This window comes from Oncorhynchus kisutch, linkage group LG6, assembly GCF_002021735.2.
Source record: "Oncorhynchus kisutch isolate 150728-3 linkage group LG6, Okis_V2, whole genome shotgun sequence".
Taxonomy (NCBI): Eukaryota; Metazoa; Chordata; class Actinopteri; order Salmoniformes; family Salmonidae; genus Oncorhynchus; species Oncorhynchus kisutch.
In genome coordinates this window covers 80,439,984-80,459,822 of record NC_034179.2, presented here as the reverse complement: position 1 = coordinate 80,459,822, position 19,839 = coordinate 80,439,984, and the positions used below count along the sequence as shown (strand labels likewise).

Sequence of the window (19,839 nt, the reverse complement as noted above, 5' to 3'; positions counted from 1 at the left end):
TGAGTGACGCTATTGACTTTGAAGTTGCTCCATTGAGATGAGGCTGTTGAACTATTTGCCAGCTAATGCAGACTGGCACTAACAGGAAGGAAGAGAGCTAGGGGAGGGGAACTCAATAGGCCTTTGTAAGACAGACCGTCATGTTGTTTCTCCTCTATTTTCAGCTTAAGCTTTCACTGTCTGATACAGACTCACTTTCTCAGCCTACCTGCATCTTTTTGTGCACAACATTTTGGTGTTCGATTGGCAGGACAAATGGAGGTTGTCAGACTGCTGGCCGGCACTTTGACGGTCCATTGTGGACCTCTGCACTCTCAATTACAGGACTTGTTCCAGCCAGACACACTATATCATCTTGGAACAAATTATGTTACATAGTGATCTTTAAGACCAAGGAAATTCAGGATGAAATGTTTTGTTGCAAGGCACATTTTGTATAAACTGACATTTCATAGATACAATACTACAATGCAGCTGTCATGACTGTGAAGATAGATCCAATTACACAGTTTATGAATCAATTATATAAGGTCCCTCCATAGTGTAGGTCTATGTGCGGTAAAAGTGTTCTACTGTATAAGTTGAGGATGGAATTAATCCGTTTTAAAACACAGGAGAGTGTCTCGGTTAGAAGGGTTCTTTAGAATCTCTCCACTGATCTTCAGGGTCAAGTGCCCCAAGCCTGAAAGACATTTTGCCATCCAATTAAAGTTGGAATGTTTTACCTGCTTTGGCAAAAGGGCAGGGCTTTTGACCCTGAATGGGAATTTTTGTTTAATTTGTGAACGATATGAGAAGGGAAGGTCTTCACTAGCTCCCCCAGCTCGCAGCTTTGGGGAGTGTGACCTTTTGCGGTGGTGATGATCCTGAGTGTACATCAGACAGCATAAATTGTTAATGTGAGACGCATTTCTCCCACAGGGCACTACGGGAAAGAGAACTTCCGCCAAGGCCAACTTGATCATAACTTCATCTCCTCTGGATTCGTGACACTGGGACGACCGCACCTAAAAGGTATTGTCTGTTGGTCTGATGACAATTACTATGTCTTCAAGAGTAATGACAGCGTTGTGGTACAAACTTCTAACACAAATCTCACCCACATTTTCACCTTGCCTCTCACCTCCACACATTTCCTCCACTCTTTGTCCAAAAAGTCTTCTTTCATTTTTCGATCCACTGTTTCAGTAGATCAGGGGGAAACAGTGCAATAGCCCATCCCAATTATTTTACTTGCTCACTTCTCAGCTGGCAGTCACCTTGGGAAATGGGACTGAAGCTTTTGGCAGAACAATAACGGCATTTCTCAAAGCTAATTGAAAAGAGAAAAGCCTCAATGAGTTACAGCTTTGTTCAGATGTGAAAAGTACTGTCTCCTTTTTGTTATGTTTTTCCCCTTGACTGACTCATAAAGGCATTTACACAATGGCCATGTGTGGATGAAATAACACTCAGCATTATCAGCACTGCATGCTGTACTTGTCACATCCTCCAACTGTTCTTCGTGCCAGATCACTGTGTACAGAACTGTCTACTGTACGAGAACAATGCAGTCAGTTGAGCTGACAGAGTCTCATCTCCACTCACTAAGGAGGCTTAAAATCATTGATGGTAGTTGTGCATAAGTGACTTCCTGTCAAATGCCAAGAAAACTACATTATGATATACACCTATTGAATTTATCAGTCGAAATATAAATAGACTGCATTGCAACATAGAAAACTAAATGTTCTTAATCTGAAAGTATAGGATGATAATAGCTAGAGTTGGTGCATAAAGCTAAGTAGTAAACAAGTGGCTGTTCTCTGTCTTTGCAGCGCAGCACTCTGTAGACGATTTAGGGCAGCTGTCCTGGCAGGGAGATCTGGACGTTCCTAATATCTCCTACAGTATGTAACATATTCTCACTATGGAGACCCCTGCTTCCTGCCGGAGAACAGCCACACACCTGCTTTCTGCTCCCGCCAGATAAGACCACTCTCACACACTTCACACACCTAGACCCTGGGCCCATAGAGTGGGTTTGGCGGCTGATGCCCTGCGCTCCTCATAACGCAGGACATCAGAACAGACGCCCTGCCTCTATCATTAACCAGCCCAGTACAGCTTTCAGAAAGCATGGCTGTCTGGTGTCCCTAATGCTGAACATAGAGAAACAACTCCACAAGGAGGAGTGGAAAACAGGCTTGAATGTCTGTGCTGGTCTGTTCTCCAAAGTATGAAGCAGTCATGGGTTCTGTAGATGATTAGGATAGACAAGGAGGGTGACAAGCCTTAAAATGGTTGCAATGTCATGATTAACTCTGTGTGTGTGTGTATGTGTGTGTGTGTGTGTGTGTGTGTGTGTGTGTGTGTGTGTGTGTGTGTGTGTGTGTGTGTGTGTGTGTGTGTGTTGACAAGACACATTCTGATGTTGTTAATGTGTCTGCAATTTTATTACCACTTCTTGTACATTTTAGGTGTCTGCAAGGTAAGTGGTATTTTACCAAGTGACAAAAACAAGTACTGTTTTACATTGGCTTCTAATTCAAATTCAAATATTTCCTTGCATATCTCTATAGTTGTTTATACAAAGAATGTATGTGAAAATTAGGTAGCCTAACTGGGGTTTGAACAGCAATCTTCTGCCTTCCTGTTAGGCCACATCACTGCTTCCTGGTGTTACAGTAACTGTCATTACAAAGCTTTTCCACCTCAAACAGCTGGCTGTCAACAGGCTCTCTGTCTGCTCCCTGTACCTCCTGTTACTATCACCAGTTTGACATCCAGTATTGGCACTGACCCAGTATATAGCTTACTCTCTTATTTCTTATTTCTCCTGTTTTCTTTATTATATTTATATATATTGTAGTGACCTGCACAGACAGCTGTGTGTTATGTGTTATGCTGTTCGTTGGTTATGCTGTACTTACCAGTACCCAGTGTTCAAGGGATCCGACATGCCAGTCAAACTGCTATCTGCCAACCACGGGATTGCCTGGAATGTTTTGGTTCCTGGCGTCCTGATGGTTGGTGGAGCGGCGGGTGGGGTGTGTGTGTGTGTGTGTGGGGGGTGGGGGGGTGGGGGGTGGGGGGGTGGAGCATCACCAGTTTAAGACCATGCTTAGCCATTGTTCTCTCTCTTACGTCTGGTCTTAACAAGTGACGGTCACGGTTGATTTATATGGGTATCCTTATTTTTGCGTGGGCTACGGCCAAACAGTACCCTGTGTTGAGTTTGGTTAATAAATTGTGAATTTGTAAACTCAATTCTCTGTCTGAACAATTGTTAATTTATGATCTAGCCAGGTCATTACAATATATACAGTGCCTTGCAAAAGTATTCAGCCCCCTTGGATTTCATTTAATGGACATAAACAAAATAGTCCAAATTGGTGAAGTGAAATTTTTTTTTTTACAAAAATAAAGACCGTAAAAGTGGTGTGATCATATGTACAGTATTCACCCCCTTTGCTTTGAAGCCCCTAAAGAAGATCTGGTGCAACCAATTATCTTCAGAAGTCACATAATTAGTTAAATAAAGTCCACCTGTGTGCAATCTAAGTTGTCAAATGATTCTGAAAGGCCACAGAGTCTGCAACACCACTAAGCAATGGGCCCTACCAAGCAAGAGGTACCATGAAAAAGGAGCTCTCCAAACAGGTCAGGGACAAAGTTGTGGAGAAGTACAGATCAGGGTTGGGTTATAAAAAAAAAAGGTAAACTTTGAACATCCCACGGAGCACCATTAAATCCATTATTTAAAAAAATGAAAGAACATGGCGCCACAACAAACCTGCCAAGAGAGGGCCGCCCAACAAAACTCACGGAACAGGCAAGGAGGGCATTAGTCAGAGTGGCAACAAAGAGACCAAAGATAACCCTGAAGGAGCTGCAAAGCTCCACAGCGGAAATTGGAGTATCTGTCCATAGGACCACTTTAAGCCGTACACTGCACAGAGCTGGGATTTACGGAAGAGTGGCCAGAAAAAAAGCCATTGCTTAAAGAAAAAAATAAGAAAGAACATTTGATGTTCGCCAAAAGGCATGTGGGAGACTCCCCAAACATATGGATGAAGGTACTCTGGTCAGATGAGACTAATATTGAGCTTTTTGGCCATCAAGAAAAACACTATGTCTGGTGCAAACCCAACACCTCTCATCACACCGAGAGCACCATCCCCACAGTGAAGCATGGTGGTGGCAGCATCATATGGTGGGGATGTTTTTCATTGGCAGGGACTGGGAAACTGGTCAGAATGGAAGGAATGATGGATGGTGCTAAATACAGGAAAATTATTGAGGGAAACCTGTTTCAGTCTTCCAGGGATTTGAGACTGGGACACAGGTTCACCTTCCAGCAGGACAATGACCCTAAAGCAACTCTTGAGTGGTTTAAGGGGAAACATTAAAAGTCTTGGAGAAGCCTAGTCAAAGCCCAGATCTCAGTCCAATTGAGAATCTGTGGTATGACTTAAAGATTGCTGTACACAAGCGGAACCCATCCAACTTGAAGGAGCTGGAGCAGTTTTGCCTTGAAGAATGGGCAAAAATCCCAGTGGCTAGATGTGCCAAGCTGATAGAGACATACCTCAAGAGACTTGCAGTTGTAATTGCTGCAAAAGTTGGCTCTACAAAGTATTGACTTTGGGTAAATAGTTATACATGCTCAAGTTTTCAGTTTTTTTTGTCTTATTTCTTGTTTGTTTTACAATAAAACATATTTTGTATCTTCAAAGTGGTAGGCTTGTTGTGTAAATGATCCCCCCCCCCCCAAAAAAGGCCAAGGGGGGGGGGGGTCACTGTATATATTTGTTTTTTAAATAAAATGTAAATATAAAAGCATTTCACTGTACTTGTACATGTGACAATAAAGCTTACATTTGAACTTGACAGACATGTTACGTGTCCCCACCACACCATTATAACCCTGCTACAATACATCATACTGTAACCCTGCTACAATACACCCTACTGTAACCCTGCTACAATACACCATACTGTAACCCTGCTACAATACACCCTACTGTAACCCTGCTACAATACACCATACTGTAACCCTGCTACAATACATCATACTGTAACCCTACTACAATACACCATACTGTAACCCTGCTACAATACATCATACTGTAACCCTGATACAATACATCATACTGTAACCCTGCTACAATACATCATACTGTAACCCTGCTACAATACACCATACTGTAACCCTGCTACAATACATCATACTGTAACCCTGATACAATACATCATACTGTAACCCTGCTATAATACATCATACTGTAACCCTGCTACAATACATCATACTGTAACCCTGCTACAATACACCATAATGTAACCCTGCTACAATGCATCATACTGTAACCCTGCTACAATACACCATACTGTAACCCTGCTACAATACATCATAGTGTAACCCTGCTACAATACACCAAACTGTAACCCTGCTACAATACACCATACTGTAACCCTGCTACAATACATCATACTGTAACCCTGCTACAATACATCATACTGTAACCCTGCTACAATACATCATACTGTAACCCTGCGACAATACACCGTACTGTAACCCTGCTACAATACATCATACTGTAACCCTGCGACAATACACTAAACTGTATCTCTAGCATCTCTCTTCAGTCCCTAAATTCCTTTCAAGTTCATTTCAAGTGTGTATTATGATATTCTGGATCTTTTCCCCATGCATTCACGTGGAACTGTAAATATGTATTAATATCCATATGCTAATAGGGAGATATAACAGAGTCTACAATCAAGATAGTTACAAGAAAAACAACTGCTTAGCACAATAGGAATGACCTCAAATTTTATTGAGCAAAATCCTTTAGTTCTCTGTGGGGGCATACACTCTACTCATACAGACACTATAGGGCTGCAGGCTAACGCACAGTAGCAAGCTCAAATAGCTCACGGTAGATCGTTTATGTGGCTGGCTAGTGAAGTGTCTGTTGGAAGGCTTGTGCAGTGAGTGTGATTTATAAATGATATCAGTGAGTGGTTTGAATTGGCAATGTCTATCCATCTCCACTCTTCCATGATGGATTGGCCAGGCAGACGTGTCCATTTAGCCACTGTGGACCACAACAGATTTATTAGACACAGCTAAAGGCCAAGCCGCTGCCACACAGGAAATGCTTCCGGAGATTCCACTTCATTCATCCAAAATGACAACCATTGATAAATTGATAAAATATGTTTTTGAAGCTGGTGTAGATATCTCTGCCAGCTGATATAAGTATATCCATTTGGGGGAGTTTCTGAAGAGGGGTGGGGTTCTTCCTGCATTGTTTGGTGGTCATTGTGTGGTTGTTGGAGAATTTGAGAGAGAGAATCTTCTTGTTACAATAAAACTATCCAAGATGTTTGACAGATTAAAGGTATGTTGGAATGGAACAGCCAGAAATCAGAGTTAGAAATGATTTGTCCTCAAATGAGACATTAACCTTGCAAATGAGTAATTGGTTGTGAAAATAAAAATCTTACCAAATCTAAGTTATGTCACGAATGTAATAAATGCTAATCTGTTTGTCCTAACTGATTTAAGACAGAAATGTGAGGTCATTGCCGGTGGGCGTAGACTAATGTGGGTCGACTATTTCATAATATTGTTACAAATGTAATTTTGTCATTCTGAACCCCAGGCCTTTTTCCTTCAAAAGTACCTCCTTTCACAAAACATAACTGTTTTTGAGGTCAAAAAAATTATCCTTTGTCCATTGTGACGCTTTCAGATATCAAGTGAACAAACATTACCCTTGTTTTAAGGATTTTTTGTGTGCCCCCCTTCACCCTCACCCCTCTGGCTGTGACATCCACTGATGTGCATCCTGCTTAATTATTTTTTCACAAGTTGCTCCCTGATTTTGTCCCAGGGGGAATTGGTTTCTTCTCATCCCAATCCATTTAAGGTGACCTTGTCTCATAGGGACAGTGCTGCAGCCCTCCCACTCCCTTTTTCTCTAATCCCTGAGGCTCCACATTGGTAGGGGAGGTCAAGTACACCAAGCAGGTGTCACCTGCATGACAACCTCCATTATGTAGATCGCTCCAAGTCTCAGGTCTAAAGGCAGACATTTCAGCTAAGTGAAAGGAGTGGTGTAAGAGGAGGTAGGTACTGAAGAGGAGACTGTATACAGTTTATTTCTATTTAACTAGGCAAGTGAGTTAAGAACCAATTCTTATTTACAATGACGGCCTAGGAACAATGGGGCAGAACGACAGATTTTTACCTTGGCAGCTCAGGGATTCGATCTAGCAACCTTTCGGTTACTGGCCCAACTCTCTAACTACTAGGCTACCTGCCGCCCCACTACATCACTACAAGGTACAGTCAAAGACCCAGTGCAGAGGAGTAAAGGGGTACCACGCCCTGTAGTGAAATGTTGCGGTTCCAAGACAAGTGGAAAAGGAAATGGCTGGGCAGAGTGTCTTAGCTGTGACCTCTACTGTTCACGCCAGACTGGGAGGGTGTTAAAAGCTTGACCCCTGAGGAACCTCCCAGTAGCGTGAGCCGCCCAGCCGTCCATCACCCCTCCTGACCAGTCTACTGTGACCACTTCACTGTGCCCTTTGGCTGTGTGATAGCCAGGGGAGGAGGAGAGGCATGCCACGCATGGCCCTGCTAGCTAGATCCTAATGGACAGGCCCGAGCACCAAGACGGACTGTAAATTCAATAATAGTGGGCCATTGTGATGGAGGCACAGAACTCTCTACCTTCACACACATACGACTCTCTCCCCATTATTGTGAGTTTTCTGTCTAAAAAAATACAGGAAGAAGTTCTAACGGATTTATTCATGGTGATATACCGTAGTTGATGGGAGAATATTCTCTTTGTTGCCTGTCTTTGAAAGAGGCGCAATCCATTTTTATTTTAAGAACCAGGGCACTATTCAGATTTGGGGCTCTTGCAAGATATCTAAAGTGCTTCTTGTTAAGGTAATGTCTGTTGTGATATAACAGTTTGTGCCATAGCATGCCAAATGTTGCGTTAAATATGGAAATGTGAACAAATTGTTTGCAACTGGTAGTTTAGATAATCTTGACATTATTTCAATCAATGCAGCATGGTGAAGGTGTATAAAAGATCCTTGTGAATAGTTCACAAACCCAAAAAGGCTATCGAGCGACACTGCTCTTACTGACCTCGTTCCTTCCTGTTCTCAGCAAGAGCCACATTGGCACAAGCTGTGTTTTCCTTCTCTCTCCTGATGAGCATGTCTCTGAGCAGAATCCAGCCTCTGCTCTGTGCTGTAGGAATCTGGGACAGCCAAATGCACAATATGAATTGATTATAATCCTTATATCCTGTCTATTAAAGAAGCAGGCTAAAGGAAGTGATTAGGTTGGCTTCATGAGTCTCATGCTCCCTTAGTCCCACATGCCTTTAACAGTGGCTTGGGTGGCTGTGTGCTGGGACTCAGCTCTCTATCCGCTCGTCTTCTGATTTGTATTATTTATTTGATTGGTTTTATTTTACATTTATTTAACTAGGCAAGTCGGTTAAGAACAAATTCTTATTTCTTTATCTTACTGATAAACACACTGATACCCTCACATCATCTCTAGTGATCCATTGTCATTTCATGCATTATGCACTGCTGTTGTGTGTGTTTGTCCAGTGAAATCACGTTTGAAGGGCCGGAGATGGATCAGCATGTACGGTGTGTGTGTGTGTGTGCGCGTGCAAGAGCAATATGCATATTGATGCCATCTGAGTTTTGATGGTACTCTGCATTATGAATTGGCATGGAAACAGATAGATATGCATTAATTCATTTCTTACTTATTCCAAAGAGTCTTTATGTCAAATTGGAAATATAATTATCTTTCTCCCATCTCCATATCAGGAGTTGGTGCATTTATTCTTGAGAACGTACCACTTCAGAATCGCAGAGCCTCCTTGAATTCCAATGTGCCTGCTGAGCTTGAGTTAGGATTCAGTGGGTATGACAGTGTTTACTATTCAGTTAAATGATTTTCACATTTGTATCATGTTGTGTGAATGTGCTTTGTGAAAATGATACACCAACTTGCACAGCAATACAAACATAACTGTACAGCCTTTTGTAGGGAATTTGTATTTGTGATCTCACACAGTAAAGCACATGTTCAAGTGTGATGCAGGTAAAAGTCCTTGAGAGGCTAGTATGCCTTATTATAGTTCTCCTCAGGTTTAAGAGACTCCTATTCATTCTATTCTTTACATAGCATTCCATTCATAACTGTCTGTATCTCTTACTATGTTGAAAAGCAAGGACACTGTGCGCTATAACGTTGTGATTGTCTCTGTGTGACTTAATGTTATGAGCTCCTGAAGGGGCGGAAGGTAGCCTAGTGGTTAAGTCAAATCAAATCAAATCAAACTCAAATCAAATGTATTTATAAAGCCCTTCTTACATCAGCTGATGTCACAAAGTGCTGTACACAAACCCAACCTAAAACCTCAAACAGTAAACAATGCAGGTGTAGAAGCACGGTGGCTAGGAAAAACTCCCTAAAAAGGCCAGAACCTGGGAAGAAACCTAGAGAGGAACCAGGCTATGAGGGGTGGCCAGTTCTCTTCTGGCTATGCCAGGTGGAGGTTATAACAGAACATGGCCAAGATGTACAAATGTTCATAGATGACCAGCAGGGTCAAATAATAATAATCACAGTGGTTGTCGAGGGTGCAACAGGTCAGCACCTCAGGAGTAAATGTCAGTTGGCTTTTCATAGCCGATCATTCAGAGAATCTCTAACGCTCCTGCTGTCTCTAGAGAGTTGAAAACAGCAGGTCTGGGACAGGTAGCACGTCCGGTGAAGAGGTGAGCGTTCCATAGCTGCAGGCAGAACAGTTGAAACTGGAGCAGCAGCACGGCCAGGTGGACTGGGGACAGCAAGGAGTCATCAGGCCAGGTAGTTCTGAGGCATGGTCCTAGGGCTCAGGTCCTCCGAGAGAGAGAAAGAAAGAAAGAAAGAAAGAAAGAAAGAAAGAAAGAAAGAAAGAAAGAAAGAAAGAAAGAAAGAAAGAAAGAAAGAAAGAAAGAAAGAAAGAAAGAAAGAAAGAAAGAAAGAAAGAAAGAAAGAAAGAAAGAAAGAGAGAATCAGAGAGAGCATACTTAAATTCACACAGGACACCAGATAAGACAGGAGAAATACTCCAGATATAACAGACTGACCCTAGGCCCCTGACACATAAACTACTGCAGCATAAATACTGGAGGCTGAGACAGGAGGGGTCGGGAGACACTGTGCGTTGGGCCAGTAACTGAAAGGTTGCTGGGTCAAATCTCTGAGCCGAGTAGGTGAAAAATCTGCCGATGTGCCCTTGAGCAAGGCACTTAACCCTAATTGCTCCTGTAAGTCACTCTGGATAAGAGCATCTGCTAAAATGTAAAGCATTCCTCCTGTCTTCCCAGCATAGCTTTTTATTTCATTAGTTTGCTCATACAGTTGGAAACATCACACCATATTAAAGACAATGTCAGGCGGGTTATTTGAAGGATTCATTTACATCTATATATTGTATATAGATACACAGCCTTTTATTAGGGCAGGGATATATTGCTGTCTCTATCTGCATTAGGACTGCATGCTCCGTAAGCTCATTAATAAGAGACATGCATTATTCATCAACTGTGCATTTTGATGGCAAGGTATAAACCAGCATTTTATTTATGTAAACAGGGAAACAGTCGGACACTAGCGAGAGATGAGGGGACCACGCAGCCTTCAGCTTGGGGGTTGAAGTAAAGATGAAGTATAAGACCACTGGCAGGGCTTATTACCTGCCGGGCTGGAGCACGAGGAACCAGAGAAGAGAGGAAGGGTGACAATTACACAGCCATTCAGGGCACGGCGTATGCTAGCATGAAATGCTATTAGCGGGCCGACAAAGTTGTGAATTGAATGCTATAATGATGAAAAAGCCCTCTATAACATATCCAATCATGTTAGGATGGAGATTAGTGTTATCTGCACTCCACCTGTCAATATCTATTATGAGGAGAGAGCAGCACAGGGCAGTGGTGGACATGGAATTGCTTCTGTCAGCATGACGCCAACGAGCTAGCCAACACCAGAAGAGCAGCAGTGACCATACCACACCTGTCTGAATACTAATACCAGGGAGAGCAGATCTAGCATGCATAGCAGGACAGTTACAGCACTGTGCTGTACGTGGCCCAGACACTCACTGCTGCTATTGAAGAAAGGCTGTTGTTCTGTAAAGGGAGGTTCTGCCATTACGTTGAAGGGATAGCTCATTCAAAACTGGACCAAAGCTGACACAAATGGAGCAAATGGCTGAGAGATACAAACCATCCGACACCCAAATGCTAAAATGCTGCAACAAGCCCAGGACAGGCTGTGTATTTGGGGGTTTGTTGGCTGTGATGTGTACAATGTCTTAGCTAATGTGGAAAGCCAATGGAGTGTCTACATTTTTCAGAATGTATTTACTCATAAATAGAGACACAGGTGCACGCAAACACACACACACACACAAACACACAGGAATATACACAATCAGCTCATCAGAGAGAGAGAGGAAACTGCAGTGAGTGCAAATCAGTGCCCAGTAGGGTGGAGAACGAGCAATGAGATGTGTGTTTTGTTATGCACATCGAATCCTCTAGCTTTTCGGCATAATGGTGGTGGTGGAACATTGAGCTGCAAGCGAAAAGCTCTCATTCCAGCCACAAATGGCTGGTAATTGCAGCTCGGTGGGAATGGCGTCCCAAAATCACAATTGTGGCTGATCCATAGTCATCACACACTCTCCGCTGGCTGCTTCATTAGGCAACACCTCAGAGTAGATTTAGAGTGACAAGAGGAAGAAGGACAGGTCCATACATTAGAGCAGTACATTTTCCCTCACATATATCCTGTATATTTATATATGTATATACACTGAGTGTACAAAACATTAGGAACACCTTTCTAATATTGATTTGCAGCCCCTTTTGCTCTCAGAACAGCCTCAATCCGTCGGGCATGGAATGTGTCGAAAGCGTTCCACAGGGATGCAGGCCCATGTTGACTAATACTTCCTACAGTTGTGTCAAGTTGGCTGGATGTCCTTTGGGTGGTGGACCATTCTTGATACACATGAGAAACTGGAGCGTGAAAAACCCAGCAGCGTTGCAGTTTGTGGCTCACTCAAACCTGTGCGCCTGGCACCAAATACCATACCCCATTCAAAGGCACTTAAATATGTTGTCTTGCCCATTCACCCTCTGAATGGCACACATACACAATCCATGTCTCAATTGTCTTGAGGCTTAAAAACCTGTCTCCTCCCCTTCATCTACACTGATTGAACGAGATTTAAAAAGTGACATGAATAAGGGATCATATCTTTCACCTGGATTCATCTGGTCAGTCTATGTCATGGAAAAAGCAGGAGTTCCTGATGTTTTGTTTACTCAGTGTATATCCTCTGTATCCTGTAGTGTTCACTCATTCAGGGAAGCACAGCGTGTTAACTCTCTCTCAGACCAGTAACACGAACATAGTATTGACATCCTAAACAAATCCATAACCCATTCAGAAACACAGCTCTGTGTTGTTCACATTGAAGACACCTTGATGAAGGGAGTTGTTGCTTAGGGAAATGAAAAATCTCATATTTGTTGCATGAAGGAAAACACGGGTTGACTTCAGAACTGTGCTATTGAATAAAATAGAGGTGTGAGAGCCGAGAGTGGGCCAGTATGACATGCCTGTTATCAGTAGACTGTCCCTTGGGTGTTGTCCTGGAAAAGCAGAAACCAGGCTTCAGCAGCAGGCAGATTTGACAGAGAGAATGAGAGAGAAGTAGAGAGAGATGGAGAGAGAAGGAGAGGGATAGAGATTGGGAGAGAGGGCAGGAGAACCAGGCAGAAGACAAGGGTTTTGGATTTCTGAGGGGTGCAATCCCCAATAATGTGAGACATCAATCAGGACCATTTCCTCATGCCATGTGGCCACTTTTTATTAAAGCTCATTAAGAGAATGCAAGGAGTCTTTTATGCTAATTTCCCGTTCATCATGTTGCAGTGTGATATCGGCAAGAGGCTGGTCCCATTAATCTGGCCATGGAGAACAGTGGCTTTGAAGGCCATATCTTATAATAGCAGCTATTTGTCTTCAAACAAATCATTGTGGTGCACGTTCTCATGAACTGTCGACACCGACCATCAGTAATGGCATTTTCTAACACCAAAATGGTTGACAATGGCAAACTATGATTTACTGGCAAAAAAAGTTACCTTTCAACTATAATTATAAGTCAAATTACAGTCTTAAGCATCGGTTTGGGTTTAGATTACCACATATCAGAATATTTTTGGTGTGATAGGGTTCAATAATATAGAGTCAAATACAGAAACATGACTAAATGACATCTAAGATGTTTTTATAGGAAAGGAAAATAAATAATTTGCCTTTATGGAGCAGTAATGATGCATTTAGCACTCTCATCTCCTCCTGTATCCTTATCATTTCAGGTGTCTGGACACTCTCATCTCCTCTTGTATCCTTATAATTTCAGGTGTCTGGACACTCTCATCTCCTCTTGTATCCTTATCATTTCAGGTGTCTGGACACTCTCATCTCCTCTTGTATCCTTATAATTTCAGGTGTCTGGACACTCTCATCTCCTCTTGTATCCTTATCATTTCAGGTGTCTGGACACTCTCATCTCCTCTTGTATCCTTATCATTTCAGGTGTCTGGACACTCTGATCTCCTCCTGTATCCTTATCATTTCAGGTGTCTGGACACTCTCATCTCCTCTTGTATCCTTATCATTTCAGGTGTCTGGACACTCTCATCTCCTCTTGTATCCTTATCATTTCAGGTGTCTGGACACTCTCATCTCCTCCTGTATCCTTATCATTTCAGGTGTCTGGGCACTCTCATCTCCTCCTGTATCCTTATCATTTCAGGTGTCTGGACACTCTCATCTCCTCCTGTATCCTTATCATTTCAGGTGTCTGGACACTCTCATCTCCTCTTGTATCCTTATCATTTCAGGTGTCTGGACATTTTTTCCCCCTGTTTCTGGACACTCTCATCTCCTCTTGTGTCCTAATCATTTCAGGTGTCTGGACATTTTTATCCTCTGTGTCTGGACACTTGTAATCTGTGGCAGACAGGCAAGCAGGCAGGCGAGCGCAGGCAGCCAGGCAGGCATGCAGGCAGGCGAGTGCAGGCAGACAGTCAGCCAGGCGGGCAGGCAGGCAGTGAAGCAGGCAGGCAGCACAGCGGTTCTATCAGACCAGATCTGACCCTGGGCGAGTTGAGTCTTCACTGCAGCTCGAGGCACATCATATTCTTCCATCTCTCTCCAGCCCCAGACAACAGGCTGGGCAAAAGGACTGTGGGTGCCGCCAACTGTGAAATGAATTGAACTTGTGATCCGAGGGGTAGAGACTAGTATTCACCCTGAGGAGGCATGTGTGTGTCCACGCAAACATTAGCCCATGACAAAGGAACAACAGAGCCCAGAGGCAATGCATCCCAGGTCAGTTTCTTTCCACACCAAGATGTCTACGGACATGGCTGGATTACTGCTCCAGTTGACTTGGGTGACATTGCAGCTTTTTAATTTGGCTCTTGTGTGGGATAACATTTTTTGGGAAAAAGTAGTGTTAAAATCTGTAGTGTTAAACATGTCAGATATTTTTCAATCATTAATATTCTTTCAATGATAATTTTTCAAAGAGCCAAATTAATGTTGTAGGAATAGACTTTCAACCAGTAAATCAATGATTACACAGGGGACCAGAAGGTTCAGAACACCGGCTGAACCATTTTGGGGATATAATAGAATTTTATCAGTGGACTCAAGAATTCAATTACAGTACAGCCTGCTTCTGGATACACTGATAAATATTTGTAGGGGGCTGTTACATTTTAGTGGAAAATATATTTTCATTGTCTGCCCACCCGACACAGAGGGGATGGATGGAGGCTTGAAACAGACTGCTGATGCATGCAGTGTGGCGAGTAGGCCATCACAAGTGCATTGCTTTAAGAAGTTTGTGTGCCTCCAAAGGTTCCCAGAAATGCAGTCTCTGGCAGGCCCCATGGATACAATGCAATCTGCCCCACATTAGATAACTACCCTGAAACCTACATTGAGGTCAAATTGCAGCAGTCACATAGCAGCAGCACTGAAAGACACTGCCTTAAGGTTGATGGTTGTGATTTAGAGTTTAGAAGTGACAAAAGGCTCTATCGGGCAAAAAAGTGTCTAAACTTGCAGCCAATAGAGCATGATTTCACTAAGTATATATTTACATCTACTGATTCAGCTCAGTGTAAAGGACTTTAATGCAAGGATACATGGTGAGAGGAGCAATAATATAACAGCTATCTAGAACCTGGAAGGGTTCTTCCCATAGGAGAACCCTTTGAAGAACCCGTTTTGGTTCCAGGTAAAACCCTTTTGGTCCCAGCTAAAAACCTATTGGGTTCCATGTAGAACCTGTTGTGACTTTACCTTCATTAATCTGATGATTGTTATTCATTTAATCCACAAAATATATTTAATTGTGTAACAATTAACTCATTAGGATTTGGGGCACCATGGAATAAATTGTTAAACGAGTTACCATCTCCCGAATTAAACTCCAGAAGATATATAAGTTATATAAGGATAATAGTCATTTATTAATCATTACCTCATATCAGTCTCATAATTATGAATGGTCGCAACCTTCTTGGATACGCAAAAACCCCAGCCTTGAGTACTACACAAATTAGTTTCAATATTTATTTAATAGCTAACTAAATAATAACACAGAATACACATACACACTTCCATGAGACAAAGGTCCCTAGTGGACTGACAAGATATGACGGCTTGTTACATATATGGATAGGGGGTGGGTAAAAGAGTGAGAAAAAGGGACATTTATCGTGGATACATTCTAGGACTGTCCACACATTAATCATACATCTTGCACACGAACCACCAGCCATTTGGAATAAGAAGTAATGAATGTATTTATGTGTTGAATACCGTTCGCCGTTTCTCTGTCGGAACAAGCCCTCCTTCGGGAGAATGTTGATTTGGTGAGCCTTTCCTGTGGACCACTTGTGCATGCTCTGATTGTCCACCAGAAGTCTAAATGTCTTTCTTCTTAGTTGTCTGGTCTCCAATGAGCTGTTTCCTAAGAACAGCTACTTAGCCGTACCAGGGATTGTCTGAGAGGAGAGTTTTCTTCTCCTCTTACTCGAGTAGATAGTCAAGGTTCCAAACCACTTTACATGCGCAGCTGCAGACTGGCGGTGTCCTGGTCTAGTCTAGTGAGTTTCTTCTTCACCTCGTGTTGAGGTTAAATTCTAACCATTTAAAATGTGTGGACCACGGTCTCACGTCTTTCTGGTCTGATGTGATAATTCCTGGTCAGTTCTTTTAAGCACTCTGGTCGAAAAGGGCAGTTCCATCACACTGACACGCTTTTCTGACCTCACTCGGGGTGTGGATAGTTACTCTGCAAAGGATATGCTTAGAGGTTATCCCTTATGACTCCTAAAATCGCATTCCTATCTTAACACAACTACCATTTGTTATATCCTATGCACAACGTATTGGATGGAAACTTGACATATAAAGACGGTATCCATTCAAAGTTACAGTATTTGGTCCATACAGTTTTTAATAACATCACAAAATGAAAAGCAATATCACATTAGTTTTCTACATCTCCCCACTAACCATTTCACACATATTGTTCCATTATCCACTTTTTGGACGTCAAAGGTTTTGGCGGGTAAAAGTCTTCTGGAGACGAAGGACGTTTCAATCCCAGTACTAGAGAGACAGAAAGAGAGTTCTCTCCTGCTTAAATTTTACGACCGGGTGTGAAGGTGTCAAAACCCCCACTGTTCCCTACTCCCCCCTTTGCGGATGGGAGAGAGTCTGGTGATTGTCAGTCATTGCCAAGCTGATCTGACCCATTGTGATCCTCGCGTTTAGAAATGAAAAAAGCCTTTCCCAAAAGTGTTCCACCTGGAACCAAAAATGGTTATCTTATGGGGAGAGAATAACTCTTTGGAAATCCTTTTTTTTTAAAGAGTGCATAATGAAGGGTAACATTTTGTTGAAAACAGTCAAACCTTGCAAGTAAGAACATCCTGATAAAAAGGATAATGCAAAGATAATGAGACAAGCCTTTAACAACTCTAAGTACAGTGGAATTGCAACATACTGTAATTAAGACAAACTAACAAGAGTGATAAAAAAGCTGTGACATTAGACTGGAGAATGAGTGGTAAAGTACCCCTCTACTGCAAGAGTCTGTACTCCAGGCTAGCCTACAAGTCATGATTAACAACCTTAGTGCTTCTCCCTGACCTGAACAGTATTTCAGTTCAAAAGTGACCACAGATCATTTGTCAATGAGAGATTTTTACCTCCAAAAATGGCTTGTGCATACATTAAATATTAATACCTCTCCAGAATACATTGTTATGGAAATCTTTCAGGAAGGTAGTGAATAAGTTGCTTTGCTAGGCATATGATGTTCATGTCTTAAGGCGATGCTGGTCGAATATCATCTTGGTGTTGCTTTCCCGGACTAAGGAAAGGCAGCATGACATTCACTTATATACAGTGCATTCGGAAAGTATTCAGACCCCTTGACTTTTTCCACAGTTTGTTATGTTATAGCCTTATTCTAAAATGGATTTTAAAAATTAAATCAATCTACTCACAATAACCCATAAAGACAAAGCGAAAACAGAAACTCGAAATTGAGCTCAGGCACATCCTGTTTTCATTGATCATCCTTGAGATGTTTCTACAATTTGATTGGAGTCCACCTGTGGTAAATTCAATTGATTGGACATGATTTAGAAAGGCACACACCTGTCTATATAAGTTCCCACAGCTGACAGTGCATGTCAGAGCAAAAACCAATGCCATGATGTCGAAGGACTTGTCCGTAGAGCTCCGAGACAGGATTGTGTCTGCAGCATTGGAGGTCCGCAAGAAAACAGTGGCCTCCATAATTCTTGAATGGAAGATGTTTGGAACCACCAAGACTCTTCCTAAAGCTGGCTGCCCAGCCAAACTGAGCAATCTGGGGAGAAGGGCCTTGGTCAGGGAGGTGACCAGAAACCCAATGGTCACTCTGATTCCTCTGTGGAGATGTGAGAACCTTCCAGAAGGACAACCATCTCTGCAGCACCACCAATCAGGCCTTTATGGTAAAGTGGCCAGACGGAAGACACTCCTCAGTAAAAGGCACATGACAGCCCACTTGGTACTTTCCAAAAGGCATCTAAAGGTTACTTTCAGACCATGAGAAATGAGATTCTCTGGTCTGATGAAACCAAAATTGAACTCTTTGGCCTGAATGCCAAGCATCACGTCTGGAGAAAACCAGGCACCGCTCACCACCTGGCCAATACCCTCCCTACGGTGAAACATGGTGGTGGCAGCATCATGCTATGGGATATTTTTCAGCGGCAGGGACTGGGAGACGAGTCAAAATTAAAGGAAATATGAACGAAGCAAAGTACAGAGGTATCCTTGATGAAAACCTGCTCCAGAGCACTCAGGACCTCAGACTGGGGAAAAGGTTCACCTTCCAACAGGACAATGACCCTGAACAGGACAAGCACACAGCCAAGACAGCACAGGAGTAGCTTCGGGAGAAGTATCTGAATGTCCTTGAGTGGCCCAGCCAGAGACCGGACTTGAACCTGATTGAACATCTCTGGACAGACCTGAAAAGGTGTGTCCTGTTACGCTCCCCATCCAATCTGAGAGAGCTTGAGAGGATCTGCAGAGAAGAATGGGAGAAACTCCCCAAATACAGGTGTGCCAAGCTTGTAGCGTCAAGCTTGTAGTGTCATACCCAAGAAGACTCGACCCTGTAATCGCTGCCAAAGGTGCTTCAACAAAGTACTGAGTAAAGGGTCTGAATTCTTATGTGAATGTAATATTTCATTTTATTTAAATTATTTTTTGAAAACATTTCTTAAAACCTGTTTTTGCTTGTCAGGGGTGTTGTGTGTAGATTGAAGAAGGAGAAAAACGATTTAATCCATTTAAGAATAAGGCTGTAATGTAACAAAATGTGGAAAAAGTGAAGGGGTCTGAATACTTTCCGAATGCGCTGTATAGCATTCAGAATATAGCGATATTTAATTAGAATGCTTTGAATATGGCGTTCAAATATTATGACCTTCATGAACACAGCCATCTGTGTTGCAAATGGAGGCTGCTTTACTCAATCAATTAAAACTTCTAAGCTTTTAAGCCGCATTCCTCCAAATATCTGAGATATGCATAATAATGACCTCATTACAGAAGGCACGGCAGAGTGCTTGGGCATTGTGTTGGGGAGATTGGATGCAAAACCCACTTTTATCATTTGTAATCTATCCTTCAGAGGACCCGAAGAAAATGAAGAAGAAAATGGAGGAAGGCAGATTGTAGGGGAACAAGATAGCGTCAGGCCTTTCTTTGAGAAACCAGCCAGTCAGTTCAAAATTGAAATCAGACTTATCCATTCTGGGCACGAATGCAGTTCCAGCCATCTACGGTATTTGTGATGCGGTCTAATGCCAGGTTCATGAAAATACACTTTGTCAAGGACATTGGCTCCAACATCTACAAATAAAATGTATCAACTGTTACCAATTTCGAAAAAGCAGCAAGGAAAATAGATCAGAAGAAAATAGTGGTGTTCACTGAGAATATCTTAGATATTTCCCCTTTCACCCTAGACTTCTCACAGTTCTTTAATTTCTCTAACTTTAAATGTTTTGCAGCTGTGTTTTGGTCTTAAACATTTAAACCATTCATTGACATGTGCATATTTGATTTGACATCACACTTGTATTACT

At 42.4% G+C, this 19,839-nt stretch overlaps 1 protein-coding gene across 4 annotated transcripts in view; it reads left to right on the top strand.

The window, feature by feature from the left end:
* Window positions 1–19,839, top strand: part of LOC109879643 (protein shisa-6) — a 71,837-nt gene that overhangs the window by 16,602 nt on the left and 35,396 nt on the right. For 3 of the 4 annotated variants that reach the window (XM_031827821.1, XM_031827820.1, XM_031827819.1), the window contains exons 4-5: window positions 922–1,014; window positions 1,818–1,889. In XM_031827821.1, coding sequence (XP_031683681.1) covers window positions 922–1,014; window positions 1,818–1,889 — 165 coding nt within the window. The remainder of the gene's footprint in view (window positions 1–921; window positions 1,015–1,817; window positions 1,890–19,839) is intronic. The other variant, XM_031827822.1, reaches the window with a different exon arrangement.